The 20,081-nt window shown below is 36.4% G+C and overlaps 1 protein-coding gene across 2 annotated transcripts in view; it reads right to left on the reverse strand.

Annotated features, from left to right (window-relative positions):
- Positions 1 to 20,081, reverse strand: part of SOS2 (SOS Ras/Rho guanine nucleotide exchange factor 2) — an 89,699-nt gene that overhangs the window by 44,430 nt on the left and 25,188 nt on the right. For both annotated transcript variants that reach the window (XM_027776616.1, XM_027776617.1), the window contains exons 7-11: positions 19,752 to 19,850; positions 8,745 to 8,872; positions 7,096 to 7,751; positions 6,516 to 6,597; positions 4,378 to 4,500 (exon numbers count right to left, since the gene is read on the reverse strand). In XM_027776616.1, the coding sequence (XP_027632417.1) occupies positions 4,378 to 4,500; positions 6,516 to 6,597; positions 7,096 to 7,751; positions 8,745 to 8,872; positions 19,752 to 19,850 (1,088 nt within the window). The remainder of the gene's footprint in view (positions 1 to 4,377; positions 4,501 to 6,515; positions 6,598 to 7,095; positions 7,752 to 8,744; positions 8,873 to 19,751; positions 19,851 to 20,081) is intronic.

The raw sequence follows: 20,081 nt of genomic DNA on the forward strand, positions 1-20,081 counted from the left end.
GACTTGTAAGATAAAGTTCATAGCAGCAGTATTCATAATAATAAAAACTGAGGCCAGCTCTGTGGCACAGTGGCAATGTGGTGTTCAAGAGAAGCCAGAAACCACATGTTAACCAAGGTTTGAATTCCTGACCTGGTCATCTTGAAATATGCTGGACACACACAGAGTGTACAGGATCTGAGGGACTGAATAAGTAGGATTGTGGTATCACCAGACCCTGTGGAGTGTTTCACTGTCTGTCTTTCTTTCATTTTTACATGTGCTCTATCATAAAGAAAATAACAATAATAATAAACTGAAAAAAGCCCAATGTCCTTCAGTGGACAAAAATGAATAAACTGGTAGAGTCAAAAATTAAAACATTATGTCAGTGATAAAATAGAAGAAGCTATTGATATAAGCAACAACATGGATGAATCTCAAAAGCATGTTGAATGAAAAAAATCCTAGGCATAAAAGAGTATATAAGAATCCATTTATGGGGCCAGCAAGTGGTTGAGGGGCTAGACTCCCACATGGCCAACTGCAGTGTGAGTTCCAGATCTGGCGGCTTGCTTTTTCACTTTCCCTCTTTCTATGTGTCTCTCTCTGGTGAGCTCACATGCCCTATAAACTGAAAAATAATAATGATAATAAAAGGTAATAAATAATTTTAATTAAAAATTCATTTATGTGAGATTCTATACTAGGTAAAACTGCTTTTTGGAGGCAGGAACAAACGTCGATTTTAAGGAGTACAGGAATATTTTGGGGGGTATGGTAACACTTCTGAAAGGAGTCTGGATTATAGAGACGCCTGTATTTGTTAAAATTCAGGAAGAGAGGGGCCAGCAGGTAGTGTACTGGTTAAGGCACTGGACTCCCACATGGCCGACAATGGCTGGAGCCCCATACTGAAACTCACACCAGCAAATGTGTGTGCATGCCCAGAATCCCAAAAGGAGAATGGAGGAGAAGGTACTGCACTGTGGCCATCTCCCTAGGAGGTGATTTCTCACTTTCTCTCTCTCCATCTCTGTGTCTCCAGTGTGTATACATACCCTATAGCAAAATCGCTCTCTAAAAAAAAATAATAATTCAGCTGAGATGGGCCAGCTGGTGACATGGTGGTTAAGGTGGCTGGATCCTACTGGCTAACTGTGTAGTTCAAGTCCTGGACCTACCAGCTTGAAAGCACTCCAGACATGTGTGCATGTGTGCACGTGTGCCTAAAATCCCAAGAGGATAATAAAGAGAAGGGACTGTGACATGGCAATCCCCATCCCTGGGGCGGAGGTGATTTCTTGCTTTCCCTGTCTCTCTCTGTCTTTCCTTGGTGACAGCATGTGCCCTATAACAAACTTAAAAAAAAAAATCAGCCAAAATACATTTAAGATGTGTATATTTCACTGTATGCACATTTTAGAACAAAGAATAATAACGATATGTAAGTTTAAATATTTAAGGAGAAATGTACTTTAAAATATATCTAAAAAATTAGATAATTTGGGGGCCAGCAGGAGGTGTGATGGCTAAGGTGCTAGAATCCCACATGGTCCACGTTTTGAGTTCCAAACCTGGTGGCTTGCTTTCTCACTCCCCATATCTCTCTCTCTTCAGTCAAATGAAAAAATATAAATAAAATAAAATAAAATAAAATTCTTTAAAAAAATTAGATAATTAATGGATTGACAGAACAATGAAAGTTAATTGATATGTTATAAATTATAATAAAATGTTAACAATAGAGCTAGGTGGTAGGTGTGCACTAATAAAATTCTTTCAATTTTGCAATATGTTAAAAATTTTCACTGTGAAATGTTGGAAAAAAATATCATGTATTTTGTTTAAAATCTTTCAGTGTTCCAGAACAGGTTTAACAACTTGGCTTCGATTTTAAGGCTATCTCCAACTCCACCCCATTCCATATAGTTAATCTCATCTACTACTACTTGCAATATAATAAAGTCTTTATTCCTCTCAAGTCTATTTCCTTACCTATTTCTCTGCACACCATTCTCATTTCCGCCTTCCTGCCTGTGTTCACACTATTTTCCATTACCCTCAATACCTATATTCATATTCCTTTTTCATATAGCTGGGAGCACTATCATTTCTCTAAAACTGCACTCACTTGTAGCAATTATCCTGGAAAATAATTAATATACTTAGTTCCAAAGTTATAATTTACTGGCTAACAATAATCAAACATTTAGATCACATAAAATTAGTAAGATAACTTGGTTTGGTTCTCACCTGGACTGAAGAGAAGGCTAACATTGTCAATGCTTAGTGGTAAAACAGAATACCCATACTGGCTGAGGAGGTCACACTCTGGTTTGAATCCTAACCTGCCAATCTCCTTCACACAACCTAGGTCAAAAGTTCAACCTTGCTCTATTTACAGTGGCATGTGAAGTAGAAAGAACAGTGTGGTGTCAGGATGAGATAAAGCTAAAGCATTTAAGGTCATGCCTGGCACAAAGTAAGGACCTAAAAACTGGCAGTTAATCAAATACGGAGGTAGTGTTGTTATATTTTGATCAAATGGACCAGGGAGAAATGTTCACATATTGAAATGTTCTCTTTTTTTTTTTGAGAGGTTTTTCACTATAGGGCACATGTGCTCGCCAGACAGACAGACAGAGACAGACAGAAAGTGAGAAATCACCCCCCAGGGCGGATGGTCACACCGCAATCCCTTCTCCTCCATTCTCCTCTCGGGATCTTGGGCACGCACGCACACGCGCCTGGCGTGAGTTTTAAGCAACTGGGTCCAGGATGCGAACCGCGGTCGACTACGTGGGAGTCCATTGACATAGCCAATTACGTTAACTGCTGGTCCCCTTGAAATGTTCATTTTATAAGCTAAATAATGTAACTGAATGTATAAAAAAATGTAAATAAATAAATAGATAAAATTTTAAATAATAAAGAAATGATTACAGATTTCTGAGATAAAGTAATAATATTAATGGATTGACAGAACAATGAAAGTTAATTGATATGTTATAAATTATAATAAAATGTTAACAATAGAGCTAGGTGGTAGGTGTGCACTAATAAAATTCTTTCAATTTTGCAATATGTTAAAAATTTTCACTGTGAAATGTTGGAAAAAAATATCATGTATTTTGTTTAAAATCTTTCAGTGTTCCAGAACAGGTTTAACAACTTGGCTTCGATTTTAAGGCTATCTCCAACTCCACCCCATTCCATATAGTTAATCTCATCTACTACTACTTGCAATATAATAAAGTCTTTATTCCTCTCAAGTCTATTTCCTTACCTATTTCTCTGCACACCATTCTCATTTCCGCCTTCCTGCCTGTGTTCACACTATTTTCCATTACCCTCAATACCTATATTCATATTCCTTTTTCATATAGCTGGGAGCACTATCATTTCTCTAAAACTGCACTCACTTGTAGCAATTATCCTGGAAAATAATTAATATACTTAGTTCCAAAGTTATAATTTACTGGCTAACAATAATCAAACATTTAGATCACATAAAATTAGTAAGATAACTTGGTTTGGTTCTCACCTGGACTGAAGAGAAGGCTAACATTGTCAATGCTTAGTGGTAAAACAGAATACCCATACTGGCTGAGGAGGTCACACTCTGGTTTGAATCCTAACCTGCCAATCTCCTTCACACAACCTAGGTCAAAAGTTCAACCTTGCTCTATTTACAGTGGCATGTGAAGTAGAAAGAACAGTGTGGTGTCAGGATGAGATAAAGCTAAAGCATTTAAGGTCATGCCTGGCACAAAGTAAGGACCTAAAAACTGGCAGTTAATCAAATACGGAGGTAGTGTTGTTATATTTTGATCAAATGGACCAGGGAGAAATGTTCACATATTGAAATGTTCTCTTTTTTTTTTTGAGAGGTTTTTCACTATAGGGCACATGTGCTCGCCAGACAGACAGACAGAGACAGACAGAAAGTGAGAAATCACCCCCCAGGGCGGATGGTCACACCGCAATCCCTTCTCCTCCATTCTCCTCTCGGGATCTTGGGCACGCACGCACACGCGCCTGGCGTGAGTTTTAAGCAACTGGGTCCAGGATGCGAACCGCGGTCGACTACGTGGGAGTCCATTGACATAGCCAATTACGTTAACTGCTGGTCCCCTTGAAATGTTCATTTTATAAGCTAAATAATGTAACTGAATGTATAAAAAAATGTAAATAAATAAATAGATAAAATTTTAAATAATAAAGAAATGATTACAGATTTCTGAGATAAAGTAATAATATCTGTATATTTTGTAGGAGATAGCCTGGGAAAAGAGCTAGAATTACCATAAATTTCATAACCATTAAAAAAAAAGCCAAGAATTATAAGATGATCACAATGCGACATGAAAGATTAAAAAATATATTCAGGCCAACCTCAGTTGTACTGGTTGAACGTATTCCTTGCGAAATCTTTTAAGGTCTGCACTGATTGGCTGTTCCCCTTTCTCTATTGCCAGTTTATCTGCTTCAGTAGGTTCTGGCTCTGGAATTTCAAATCTAAGAAGAAAGGCAAAAGAAGAGACATTTTTCAAATATAAGCAAAAAGGATGTCAAATACAACAGGAAAAATACTTTGATTAAGCAACACTGCTTTCCTACCAGTTCTGTGAAAAGTACAACTACTGTTAAACTTCCCTTAAGGTATTAACTACTACAAAAAATTGTCCTGTGGCAACAGAGTACTAAGTTTTTATATTCTTAATCTGATTAAGAAAAAAACCCACTTTTATAAGTAGCACTGATTACTATAAAAAGGTCCATGGAAAAGACCCAGGAAAATAATCCATAAAGAATATAGTCTCTTTAAAGAATATGACAGAAATGGCCTATCTAAAAATCTTTCCCAAATATTTATATTATTAAAAATGAAAGTTTCTTTAAATAAATAAGAATAAATTCAAAGAGAAGGCTCAAACAAAATTTTTAACAATATTTAAAGAATGCACCTAAGTGGGTAAGGCAAAAAAAAAAATCAAAATTAAAAAAAAAAAAAAAAAGAATTTTCCAAGCATAGAAAATATAGCAAAAATATAAGTCTAGATAGTGTGCTTTCTTTATTTTGGATGTAGAAATATATCTAAGTTCATCTTCTTAGCATACTATTCTGACTCACTCTCGGAGTTTCACAGAGTAACAAAGCAATAAAGGTCATATAAAATTCTGGCAATAAATTTTAAAATGTGAAACAAAAATAATTTTGGAGACAAAATTCTGTATTTTAAACTATAAAGCATTTAAAATGCCACTAAAATACTAAGAAAAAAAATTCAACCGAAAACTTAATTGGTTAAAATTTCAAAATCTTCTATTTTTTTTAGGTTTAATTATGATCTGTAAGGGATCAGCAGGTGGCATAATGATTATTTTGTTGGGCTTCCATGTAGTCAACTGCAGTTCAAGTCCCAGACCTGGTAGCTTAAAACTCACAATGTGTGTGTGTGTATGTGTGTGTGTGTGTGTGTGTGTGTGTGTGCATGCCCAAAAACCTGAGGGGAGAACGGAAGAGGAGGGATTGCAGCATGGTCATCCCCTGAGGGTTGGGGGGAGTGATTTCTTGCTTTCTGTCTCTTTGTCTCTCTGCAATCACTCTATAGCAAAAAAATCTTTCACACACACACAAAAATAACAATGATATGTGATTTTATTTATTTATTTATTTATTTATTTATTTATTTATTTATTTATTTATTTATTTATTAGAAAGAGATTTTTGCTATAGGGCACATGTGCTCACTAGAGGAACAGAGAGAGACAAACAGAAAGAACGAAATCAGCCCCCAGGAGGGACAGCCACGCTGCAATCTCTCCTCCTTCATTCTCCTCTTGGGATTTTGGCCACACATGCACAAGCGCCCAGCTTGAGTTTAAGCCGTCAGGCCTGGGACTCAAACCACAGTTGACTACAGGAGGGTCCAGCAATATAACCAATAAACTATGCTGGTCCCAATATGTGATTATTTTTTAATGAATCCTTATCTTTTAGAGATATATACAGAAATATTTACAGATGAAATAATGTTACATGGGATCTACTTCAAAATAATACCGGGAGGTTGGGTATTTAAAACCGTAGGGTAACATATGAAATGTGAATTGATAATTACTTATGCTGGATTATGAATACATGGGTTTATCATATTTTTCTATCTACTTTGTATATGTTTTTAATTTTTCTATAACACATTTGTTTTAAAAGTGAAAAGTAAAAAAAGTCTCTTAAAGAAATATCATTTTAATACATAGAACAAATTTTATTAAAATACAGTTTTTATCCTTTAAATTGACTCTGATTACCACTTGAAATATTGCTAAAAACTGAAAAGATCTTGTTATAAACAGATTTTAATAAGCACTCTATTTGAAGAGAACAATAATACTGCTAGTTAAAGACCAAATAAATAATGTTCTTAGCTACTTGAGTACTGTATGTACTAGACAGTAGGCACTTTGAAAGGAACAAAACAGTGAAAATTTCATGAAATGTTAATGTAAGGGAAACATATTTTTCTTACCGTTCAATCAGTAAGCTTAGCAATTCCTGTGGTTTACAAAATGAACGATATGTAGTAAGAAAAGTACGAACAAAATTGGGATCTGAAAAGTAGAGCATAAAATAGGTTTCAAGTTCAATTTATTCAGTTTAATTCAAAGCATCATATTTGGGAGGTCTTCCTTTTTCTTTTACTTTGGCTGTGGATCAAGTCCTGGATCTGGTAGCTTAAAACTCATGCTGTGTGTGTGTGTGTGTGTGTGTGTGTGTAGGTCCAAAAACCTGAGAGGAGAATGGAAGAGGGATTTCAGCATGGTCATCATTGTACCACTGTAGCTTTTCCAGCCATCTGTGATATTTCTTAATAAATGAAGACTGTTAATTTCAAATATCATGACCATTTGAATTTTATGAATACTCATTAACAATTAATGAACATAATTACATTTTACAAACATTTAATTAGTTATTTATCATTCTTCATTCTGCAGTATTTTCATACTTTGGAGACAATCCATTCTTTCCCATGAGCCTTTTGAACATCCTTAAAAAGCTTTTGGGTCCTTGGCCTTAGGTAAGCAATTATAATGAGATTTACATACCTGCATACATATGATATGTTAATCTTTCAATTAATTTCACCACAGTTCCTCCCTTAATAATGGGGATTCCACTTCGACTTTGCAAGTTATCTTCAAATACAATATTTTCCTCAGAGTCTTTTACAACAAAACGATATACTTCTGGACTTGGTAATCTCAGTGGTTGCTCATTTTCTTCTTTTAATAATACTGAATCTAGCATTCGATCTAGAGTACTACGATAATGAAGAGAAATAAGGGCTGCCATCCAATTATTTTTCTCTTCAGCAGACTTAGCAGCAAATATTATAGGGTTTTCATCTTTAGATACTAATTCAAAAGCATGTTTGCACTCACAAGTATCTTCTTTATCACAGATTTGTATTTTCCTCATGACAAATTTTTCTTTTAATCTGTATTCTGCACTACTATAACCTGGAAGCCGGGTCTGGCTATGATTAGGTTTACAACTAATCATTAAGCCATCAAAGAGAAAAATATGCCGTTCATGTTTAGCACCGATTCTAGTCAATGGTCCTTCCATAATGAATTCATTACAACACTGTCCAATATCTTTGCCTTCCCATCCATCTATGTTTTTCTGAATTTCGTTCATTTTTTTGATAGCCAGGTGCTTGCTTCTTAACTGCCGATTATAAAAAGGGCACACAGGATCCCTAAAAAAAAAAAAAGAGAGAGAGAGATAAATTTAGCTTATTTAATTACAACCTTAATTGTTTCAAAGATAAACCACCTTAAATTAAATAACAAAAACACCAAGCACAAATTTTACACAAATTTTTTTCTAACTTTACCACCCTATGATGCATGCCTTGATTTTGTTACTGGGGAAGAGAAGTATTAGAGGCTCTGTATTCTTAATGCATTAAAAACTAAATGACAAAGAATCCTACATTTCTTGAATAATTATACAAAGGTAAGTATGATTTTAAAAAAAATTATTGAGTATCTCTTAACAATATAGTAATGCTAATCTCTCTCTCTCTTTTTTTTTTTCTTTTTTTGAGAGGTTTTTGCTATAGGGCGCATGCGCTCGCCAGAAAGACAGAGACAGACAGAGAGACAGAAAGCCAGAAATCACCCCCCAGGGGCGATGGCCACACCGCAATCCCTTCTCCTTTTGGGATCTTGGGCACGCACACACGCCCAGCATGAGTTTAAGCTACCAGGTCCAGGACTTGAACTACGATCGACTACATGGGAGTCCAGTGACATAGCCATTATGCCAATTGCTGGTCCCAGTAATGCTAATCTTTAAAAATTACTCATTATAGAGAATATGTGCATGAGAGAGAGAGAGAAAGCACACCTGACATGCCCACAGGCCTCTTCCCTCAAATCTCCAGCCTATCAAAATCTTGGGCATACATAGAGTATCACACTCAGCGTGTTTCAGGTTGAACAGGCCAGGGATCTGAACTCATGGTTGGTCACATGGCTTCCAGCACAGCAGTTCAATATGCCCCTAACTGTGCCACCGGGCTGGACCATGTTACTTCTAAGACTAAAAGGTTAAAATTAAAATGTGAAAGATAAATACAATTTTCAGGAATACAACTATCACTGTAAGTCACACTTCTTTAGAAAAGCAGGCATCAGATAGGGAGATGTACACAGAAGCATTCATATTTTCAACAGTGTGGAATTACCCAGGTCGCCGTCTAGGTGAATACTGCTTGTAAATTCGGTCCATACTACCTTGGAGATTCATGAGAGCTGTAATAGCTTGGTTCAAACATTCTCTGTCTTCTTGCTCTTCACTACATGCTTTCAATTGCTAAGAAAAATCAAAAAGAAACATTAAAACTGCATTGTTTGATTCTTCATCCTACTTTCATGTAATTAGAGAAAGCTGCAACAAATACAAATTCTAAGTTCAAATATATTTAATAAAAACAGCTGTGATTTTATTTACTTACGTGTACCTCCTAACCTTTCAAGCCAACTCTTTCTACATATGTAATACAATACAAAGTTCTGTTAGCATAGCAATCAGGAAAAAAAAAAATGTATGAAAACCATTGATACTGTTTAATTCTGCTACTTGGCAAACTAAAGACACCTGGGAAGCTGGGGTTCACTTCCCAACCCACCCTAGAAGCTGGGCACAATGAGACCCCTGAAACGCTCAGACAAGAAACCATTTTAAATCTGAAGTGTGTTCTGGCGTGTTCAGGGACCAAGATGACTGAAGGTATGCTTTAAGCCTCATCTTCTAGATCCCGAAACACTCAGACAAGGTAGGGCAGCCTCTGTCTTCTGTCTCTGTCTGTCTGTATCGCTCTTTAAATTTTTTATTTTATTTTATTTTAATTTTTAAACCACTTCTTCTCACCTTGGGCCTTTTCTTTCTCTTGCTAATTTCAGAAGCCATTTTAAATCTGAGGTGTGTTCTGGTGCACCACGTGGTTTTCATTTTTAACTTAAAACAATTTTTTTCTTTGTTTTGGTTGTTTTTGTCCTTTTTTTTCCTTTTCTTTTCCTTTTTTTTTTTTTTAAACCTTACTTTCCCACTCTACTCTTCAGTCTCCAAACACTGAGCATCTGCACAGGCCTATTCACAGTGGCCAAGTATCTAAATACTTTTAGGGTCATTGAAATCCTCAACACTTATTGAACCTCCTGCTTTAAGGTAGAAACTTCTTTTTTAAAAATCTGAACTCATAATCTCTTTCTGTGGTTACCATGTTGCAAAACACAGTAGTAGAGAGATTTTTGTCACAGAATGACCAGAAACCACCACAGAGGCACAAGAAATATGAGAAATCAAGAAAATATTTCTCCCCTAAGGGAAAAGAACAATCCTTCATCATCCACAGATAGTACAGTGGATCTCGTAGAAACGTCTGATAGAGAATTCAGAATATTCATAGTGACAAAACTTAGTAAGATGCAAGAGCTGAGAAACAATGAACTCCAGAAGATGCAGGAGAAAAGAGATAATGAGTTCCAGGAGGTGAGGGAGTTCTTGCACGATCTGAAAAGGAAATACACACCACAAAAAATAATCAGATGGAGCTGTTAGAGATGAAGGCTGGAATACAGGAATTCAAAACCTCCCTCGAAAGTATTAAAAGCAGATTAGTCCATGCAGAAGAGCAAATCTCAGATGTTGAAGGCAAAACCTTTGACCTAGAAAAACAACCAAAGAAACTGAGAAAATAACCAAAAAAAAAAAAAAAAAAAAAAACACAAAGAGAGAGAAATATTAGATACTATTAAGCACCCAAATATCTGGACAATTGGTATCCCAGAAGGTAAAGAAACTAATAAGGGCATTAATAATCTATTCCAAGAAATCCTAGAAGAAAACTTTCCAAATCTAGAGAAGCATTTAAATATCCAGACCCAAGAAATACAAAGGACCCTTACTAGAATCAACCCAAGAAAATCTTCTCCAAGACACATCATAACCAGACTAGCAAAATCCACAAAGACAAAATACTAAAATTGGCAAAAGAGAATCATCAGGTTACTTTTAAAGGTTATCTCAACAGGCTAACATAGGATCTCTCATCAGACACAATACGAGCAAGAGAAAATATATTCAAAGTGTGAGGTGAAAAGCAGTTTCAAACAAGAATACTAAACCTGGTAAGATTATCCTTCATATGGGAAGAAAAGACAAAAATCATTCTCAGATAAACAAAACCTGAAAGAATTTACCAACACCAGATCAACTCTTCAAGAAGTTCTACAAGTAGTGCTTTACCAGAAAAACTAAAGACACACATACAGAAAAAAAGAGAACAAAAAGCATCCTCGAAAATGACCAAGCTATGGGACCAGCAGTTAGCATAATAGCTATGTCGCGGAACTCCCATGTGGTCGACCGGGATTCGAGGCCCAGCCCAGGTGGTTTAAACTCATGCCAGGCACGTGTGTGTGTGTGTGTGTGTGTGTGTGTATGTGTGTGTGTGCCCAAGATCCCGAGAGAATGGAAGAGAAGGGACTGAGGCATGGTCATTCCCCTGGGGGGTTATTTCTCACTTTCTGTCTGTCTCTGTCTTTCCAGCAAGTGCATGCGCCCTATAGCAAAAACTTCTCCAAAAAAAGGAAAAAAAAAGAAAATGACCAAGTTAATGCTAGGGACAAGAAATATCAATAATAAAGTTGAATAGTAACTTCTAGGATTTAAACAGAAAGATCAGACCATAGTAATGCTGCAAATTCAACAGAAGATTAATTACATATGACTGAACAAGTGAAATAGAATTTTATGACTTTTGAGTAAAACATTACTGTCTTTTTCTTTACTATGTTTTGTTTTCCCAATTTAAGGATTTTGCTTTCTTTTGAGCTGTTGATAGGTTCAGCAATTTGTTAAAATGTTTTTTCTTCTTCTTTGTTTCTTTAAATGGAAACATAAACTTTTCTACCTTCCTGACCACTCTGGAATTGGCAAATATTTGGGAGTATTCTTATTTTGTGGCAGAATAATTATTTGCATAAATTCAGTAATAGCTATTGCTTTAAATCAGAAATTGGAAATACTTGTTATTGGACAGGGTTTTGACTGGAATGTCATATCTGAAGATCAAACCAGAAAACTATGGAATTAAGGTAGATCTCAAGTAAGGCAACAGAAGCTCTTGGAAAGATGGCCTGGCACCATAAACTGTTCTGCCTGGCAGAGAGGATTAGAAAAGCTATATGAAAAGAACTGGTACCATAAAATTGATTGCTGCATAACCATTCCTCATGAGCGGGTTTATCACCCCTCCCCTCGCTTCTTCTGTGTACCCTTTTGTAAATTTTAAAAAAGAGTAAGGAAGACAATTTTCCTTATTATAAGTAATTCAGATTAGATTATGATCCAATGTCTCAATTTTTTTGAGGAAAGAGTTCAAAGCAGAGCATTTTATAGATACTATGTAGAGATGATATACAGTTAAATATATACTTATGTAATAATATGGAGAAATTATGATAACTTCTTCCAGACTTTTTAGAATTATTTAACTTTATTTATTCATTTATTCATTTTTAATTTGACCAGAGAGACAGAGAGAGAGAGAACAAGTCACCAGGTCCAAAACTAGAACCATGGTCAGCCATGTGGGAGTGTCCAGCCCCTGAACCACCACACCACCTGCTGGTCCCAACTTTCAGATATTTTTAAAGAAACTAAATCTATTTTATAATCTTTTCCTTTTTCTTTAAAAAAAAAATGTTGCTATAGAGCATCTGTACATGCCAGAAACACAGACATGGAGAAAAAGAGGGAGAGTGAGAAAGCACCCTTCAGGGGGAATGGCCACAATGCAATCCCTTCTCCTCCATTCCCCTCTTGGGATTTTAAGCATGGATGTGCATGCCTAGAATTTTGTTTTAAGGTTTTTGCCATAGGGAGTTTGAGATCACCAGAAAAACAGACAGTGGGAAGGAAAGTAAGAGAAAATCGCCCCCTGGGTGATTTCTATGACTATCCCTTCTCCTCCATTCTCTTCCTGGGATTTTGGGCATGCACACACACCATGTGATTCTTCAAAACTCCAAGTTTGGGACTTAAACCACAGTCAGCCATGTGGGAGTCCAGTGTCTTCACCATGCACCTGCTGGCCCCTGCCTAGAGTTTTTTTTATAAGCCACCAGGTCCAGGATTCAAACTATGCAGTTGACCATGTGGGATTCAACACCTTAACTGCCACATCATGAGCTGGCCCCTCTCTGAACTATTTAAGAATAGTCTGCAATACTACTCACTCAGTTCCTTGCAGAAAAAAGAAAACCATTGTTAAACAATTTTGCGATTGTTTTGGAGTATAAGGAGAAGGAAAACCGTTTCTAAATGGTTACAAGATTGTTTCTAGAATATAAGGAAGTCAAGTATATCACAAATTACTCTCAAATAGCATCATTCTTCCTTACTCATTTAATATTTCAGTGATACATCTTAGAACAAGAGTAGAGTGGATTTTATGTTTGTTTGTTTGTTTTTACAGAATCAGGATAGAGTGATAACTTTGGAAAATCTACAGAATATATTCCAATTTTGTCAGTTGTCTCAATACCTTTAATTTGCCCCCAAAATATGATCCAGTTAGTGTTGCGTAAGTTGTCATGTCTCTGTTGTCGATCAGTCTGTACAGTTCTTCAGTATTCATCTTTCATGATGTCTCCAAATAAATAAGGACACACACACACATACGCACTGACTAGGTAGGATAAATCTCCATGTACCTAATGAATATATGAATTATTTTTCTGACTGCCCTAAACACGGCTAGTTACTCCTGCCTCAGTGATCTTACAGTACTACTTCTATTAAACACTGCTATGGGGGGGACCAGCAGGTATGCTGGACACTCCCACATGGACGACCACAGTTTGAGTCCCGGACCTGGCAGCTTCCTTTCCCCCTTTCTCTCTCTTTCTCTGCGTCTCTCTCTGGTCAAATTAAAATAAATGAATAAATAAAATTAAATAATAATTTTTAAAAAAACACTGCTATGGATACTCTTTCATCATTAGCGTATTTAATCTTTATTACAACTCTGTAATATTTTTTATAATATATACTGTACTGATGAAGCTGACACACACAGAAGTTAAGTAGTTTGCCCAACATATGTAACAGAGTCTTTATTCAAACCCAGGCATTCTGACCCCACAGTCCACACTTTTCCCTGCACTATTACACTGCCTCTGTACAAAGACATCAGACACAACTAAGTCAAACACTGGTCTGTGCCTAAAACTGATGACCACAGTTGAAAGGTATCCTTTTTATGTTAAAAACAAATTAGAACATCACATAGCCTAAGAAATAAAATGAGTGTGCTTTTGAAGAGGTCAAGCTATAAGTACTTTTACAATATATACTTAAATTAAGTAATAAAATGAAAGTGCACGTTAATGTATAGTATCTTATGAACCTTACTGAAGATATCCTCTTAAGGAAAATTTGCCTACAAATTGAAGCTGGAATGTCACTGGAGTAACTTAAGAAGAATCATGATACCTGGCTTTTAAAATTTTTCGTACATAGGTTAAGAATTGGGTACAAATTGAAATGTCTGTACTGATCCTTAAAAAAATAATAAACCTCAATTACAAAAGAAAAAAAATCAATATATCTTGTCCAAAGATTTTAAATTCTTTAAAGTTTCTTCTTAGCTCTTGAAATTTCACTAAAACATTTATCATGTTTCTCTTGAATTCCTACAAAATGCTACATCTATTTCAGAGATCTATGTGTCTAAAGCAAGGAAAATTATAATTATGAATTTTTCTCCAATACATTGTAGTGGGAGTTCAGTCTAGACATAATGTAATATACACACTCAATACTTTATTTTCAAAATTAATTATTTAATTTTATTTGTCATTATTATTTATTTTTTAATTTGTCCAGAGAGAGAGAGGAAAAGGGAAAGTGAGAAAGCAAGTTACCAGGTCTAAGACTCGAAACACAGTTGGCCATGTGGGAGTCCAGCACCTCAACTACCATGCCACCTGCCAACCTCTCAATGTTTTTTCATTTTTGGTTTTGTTTTGAGAGGTCTTTGCTATAGGGCACGTGTGCTCACCAGAAAGACAGAGAGACAGAGAGACAGAAAGAGAGAAATCACCCCCCAGGGGGGGATGGCCATGCTGCAATCCCTTCTCCCCCATTCTCCTCTTGGGATCTTGGGCATATACATACACACGCCTGGCGTGAGTTTAAGACACTGGGTCCAGGGATAGAACTGCGGTCGATTATATGGGAGTCCAATGACATAGCCATTACACCAACTGCTGGTCCCTCAGTGCTTTTTTGATAGTAATAAACTTTTCTCTAGATTTTTATAAAAGCAGAATAATTTGGTGGAAGACTCATTAAAATGTTTGACCAGTCCAGCCATCATAGCACATATTAGACACTTATCAAGCTGGAGCCACATGGGATGCCAAGGATTTATTCCTGGTCCACCCTAAAAGGCTGGTTGCAGTGCCACCCACCTGTCATCTCAGCTACTCAGAGGACTGAGGCTGGAGGACTATATGCTACTGGCAACACAGCCACACAGTGAGACTCGGAGGGAGCCAGGGACGTGCTTGTGGTCCTAGTTAACTTGGGAGGCTAAGGCAGAAGGATAGTGACATCATAAGACCCCGTTAAAAAAAAAAAAAAAAGAACATAAAAAAGAATAAACTACACACACATACACACACACACACACACACACACACACACACACATACACAAATGACCATTTCTTTATGTGCTTAAAAAAATCATCTTTCTTTAGTATGTTCTTGAATGACGTGTCAGTACTGAAAGAATAAATATGTTGTGAAACACTTTTTATAGTCTTTTTCAAAAGTCTTTTTCAAAAGACTTTTCTTTCAGTGAAATTACATCAAGCTCTTGATCTTATGAAAACAGTCACACACAGAGATACACACATGCATACAAAGAATGGAAAGCCAACGTTGCGCAATATTAACTGGAGAATCTAGGTGAAAGGAGTTCACGCTACTGTTTTGTAACTTTTCTGTTTTTCAAAGTAAAAGGTAAAAAAGTATTAACTAAGAAACTCAATTGCTTCATACTGAAATACTAGCTTATCTTTCCCAATAAACCCCATTAAAGTTATTAATGTAAGTCTTCCTGTTAAGCTTTGAAATAAATTATAACCTCTTGAGAGAGATGATTTATTTTCATTACTAAATTTCTAGAAAATGTCCGAGTTAAAAGAGTTAGTTAGCCTGAATAAATCAATTCTAACATAAGTTGATATATGCTTATTAACAAAGGATAGATGTTGATTTTTTTCTTTGATCATAAGAACTGTATTATAGGGTACCAGCAGTTAGCGTAATGGCTATGTCGCTGGACTCCCACGTAGTCGACCAGGGTTCGAGTCCCAGACCCAGTGGCTTAAACTCATGCTGGGCATGTGTGCGTGCGTGCCCAAGATCCCGAGAGGAGAATGGAGGAGAAGGGATTGCGGCCTGGCCATCCCCCTTGGGGGGTGATTTCTCGCTTTCTATCTCTGTCTCTCTCTGTCTTTCAGGCAAGCGCACACACCCTATAGCAAAAAAAAAAAAAGAAAAAACTCTCAAAAAAAAAAAAAAAGAACTGTATTATCAAGTTAGTTACAAGCAAAAAACTTCTGAAAATGTTTTCCTTTTGTATAAAGATCAAAATATATCTTTAAAAATCTAGGGCTAGTTCTGTGACTCTCAGCATGCTGCTAAAGAAAAGATGGGTCCCCCAAGTGTCCAGAAGTCAACAGGCTGGAGGGGATCTCAGTCTGTCCTGCACTGTGGAGAGTGTTCATCTCTCTCCTTCACCCCTTTCTCACATGCATTCACTCTATCATGAATAAAGAAAAAAGAAAAAAAAAATCTAAAATGTACCTTTAAAAAGTACAATCATTTGTAAAAATTTATCTAAAATGTACTAGAGGAAAAATATACATAATAGTCCGTTATCAACCACAGAGGGGCTTAAATAAGAAAAGAACAAAAAATAATTTATGAAATGAACTTTTTGTCTTAAAAATATATATATGTGTGTGTGTGTGTGTGTGTATATATATATATACACACATATATGTATATATAAAATATACCTTCAAAGAGATGGGGGGAGGCAGTAAGAGAAAGCACTCACCAGTGAGGCGTGGTCACCACAGTCCCACAATCTTTTCATTTCTGTTGGGATTTCAGGCGCATGTGCATGCACACACATGCGGCCAGTGTGTTTTTCAAGGGGCCAGGTCGGGACTCAGCCTCCATGGTCAGCCATATGAGATCACCCTCTCTTAACCCCTAGGCCACAGATAGGCCCTGTGGCTCATTTTTCTGTTACATATTTCTACTTTGTTCTTGTTGGGCATGAATTAAAACTGAATATAGTCCATATTTCCGCCAAAGTTTATAGTTTCATTAATCAGTATAGGTGGTTTTAATTATCATTCTTGAAAGTCTTAAAGCACTACTACATAGTAATAAAAGAACATCTGCTGCCTTTAGACAAGCTTTAGAACTCAACAATGAGTTTCTTTTCTACTTCAGGTTGATATACATTTCCCCTTGATTTGTTTTAAAAGGTAGGGGAGGTTACAAATGGGAAGAGATGAAGATTTTCTGGTTATTATCCATTCTCACTTTTCTAGATAACTGCCACTGATTTTCACTGTCTCCAACTAGCATCTGAAGACATCTGCTTATTTTCAAATTATCTCCCATCTTCAAGTATCTTGTGCACTAAGATTTTAACATATCCTGTGCAGTAGAATTTTCTTCCCAACTTTTTAAATGCTCTCAGAATGGAAAGCAAGCATCTTTCTGTTCAATAATCTTGAACCTCTCCTTTTGAAATCAAGCTATTGGTTTAGATAGCCTGTTAAGACTTTTCTCATCTATTTCATTGGTAAAAAATAATATTAAAAGCTAGACTTTTATCTGGTAGACATCTAAGCAAGAAATTCATTCTGTGAGTTCTAATAAATACCTCAAATATTCTTTTCTGTCAGCTTTCATGCACAAACAGAAAAGCAACTTGATTCTGTCTCTCTCCATGGAGACCAATGAAACCAAAGAGAATTGATTAAAAAAAAAAAAAAAAAAAAAAGAAGATCACTGACTTCATATGAATATATATAGGCAGCCTCAATTATATACATAGATTCCCAAAATTGATTTAAGATAATGTTCAGAGGCCAGCAGATGGCATAGTGGCTATGTCACTGGATTTTCACAAGGACAACCACCATTCGAGTCCCAGACCCAGTGGCTTGAAAATCTCTCCAGGTGCATGTGTGTGCCTGCCCAAGATTTTGGGAGAATGGAGAAGGGATTGTGGTATAGCCATCCCCGCTAGGGGATGATTTCTCACTTTCCCTCTCATCATCTTTGTCTCTCTCTCTCTCTCTCTCTGGCAAGTGCATGAAACCTAAGGCAAAAATCTCTTAAAAAAAAAAAAAGATGATGTTCATGTCTTATTTCAAGTCCCATCATTATCTTATAATTGCCTTCTAATATGTGGCAACATTTATAAATCCTAGTTTGACTATATGACTAAAACTTATTTTTTTCCCTCTCTCGATGACTGGTTTTTATTTAAAATCCCTGAGGCTGGTCTTACAACTACTGTGTCTGCGTCTAAGAATAGGACATTGGCTATCATGGCCTGACACTTCTCGAGGCCATGACTACTTCTGCCACCAATCAATCAATAGAGTCCAAGTCCTCTTAGCCAATGTGACCATGAATAGTGATCGATCAATTAATTAAAAAAGAGAAACATTTAAATTTTAAAAAGTTATATGTGTGTGTGTGTGCGCGCACACGCACGCATGCACGTGTGCATGCATGTGTGTTTTCATTTGCTACAGGGTGCATGTGCTTGCTTAAGAGAGCTAGAGATAGAGAGAGACAAAAAGAAAGATATAGAGGAAAAGAGAAATCATCCCCCATGAGGAATGACTACACCCTTCTTCATTCTCCTTTTTGGATTTGGGGCAATTCCTTCTTCATTCTCCTTTCAAAATTTTGGGCACGAACATGTGCCCAGTATGTTTTTCAATTCACCAGATCCAAGACTCGAATCACAAAATCAGCCATGCCGCCACATTAAACACCACACCACTTGGCTGGCCTGTGTGTGTGTGTGTGTTAATGTGTTCCTAGGGTCCCAGCTAAGAGTGAGAAAATACCATACTGTACAGAAAACAATGTCAACTTTGAAAGCAATTTTCTTAATAAGTGTAAACAAGAGGTAAATTCAGAGCAATTTTATGCATAAAAGTTGTTCATTACTTATATAAAACAAGAGTTAAAAGACAGGGCCAGCAGGTGGCATGGTGGTTAAGGTGCTAGATTCCCACACGGCTGGGACCAGCAGTTAGCGTAATGGCTATGTTGCTGGACTCCTATGTAGCCAACTGTGGTTCGAGTCCTGGCTTAAACTCAGGCCAGATGCGTGTGCATGCATGCCCAAGATCCCAAGAGGAGAATGGAGGAGAAGAGACTGCGGCGTGGCCATCCCCCCTGCGGCGTGATTTCTCGCTTTCTGTCTCTCTGTCTAAATGCAGTTCAAGTCCTGGACCTAGCACAATCCCAAGAGGAAAAAGGGCTGCAATTTGGACATCTCCCTAGGGGGTGATTTCTTACTTTCCTTCTCTCTATCTCTGGTAAGTGTGCCCACCTTATGGCAAAACCCTAAAAAAAAAAAAAAAAAACTGGTACTCTGTCTTCAAAATTAATAAATAAAAATAAAAAGTAAACTATCTTCTATTAGGTTAGTACTTTGAGATTCTATGCTATAAAATGACATAAAGATACATCTTCCTCTGTTTATTACATGGAAATGATCTAAAGATAAATAATAAATATATTGTGTGTGTGTGTGTGTGTGTATATATATATATAATATATATATATATATACACACACATACTATCTCTGGTATGTGTGCCCGCCTTATGGCAAAAACCTAATATATATATAGTGTATATATATATTATATGTATATGATATCAGTCAACCACATGGGAGTCCAATGCCTTAACCATTATGCTACCTGCTGACCCCTAAAACTAGAAATTTTAAGATATTTTACTTTTATGAATAAAAAGTATTTTAAAAATGATCATGTCAAAAACTAGTTCTTAGGCCTCAGAAAAGCAAGTACTTTTGGCTCAGAAAGTTTTTTATCTTACCTTTAATAATTCAAAATAGTGCCAACAGTGATAGACTGGCACTAGCATAAGGCGAGGAAGGACGTAACGAACTGCCTCCTTAAAACCATCGGCAATGGACTGCAAAGCAAAAAGAATCGTGATCTTTATTAGGATATATAACAGTGGTGCCTAACAGAAATTGTGCCACAAAAATATGAGACAAAGACTTATCAAAACTATAAGGAAAAGTGCAATCTACATCCGAATCAAAATACTATAAATCAAGTTAGTTTTCTTTCCTTTTTTTTTAGATAAATATATGCATTTCTTTTTTTTTTTTTTGGAGAGGTTTCTGCCATAGGGCGCGTG

This window comes from Tupaia chinensis, unplaced genomic scaffold, assembly GCF_000334495.1.
Source record: "Tupaia chinensis unplaced genomic scaffold, TupChi_1.0 Scaffold000688_1, whole genome shotgun sequence".
Classification (NCBI taxonomy): domain Eukaryota; kingdom Metazoa; phylum Chordata; class Mammalia; order Scandentia; family Tupaiidae; genus Tupaia; species Tupaia belangeri.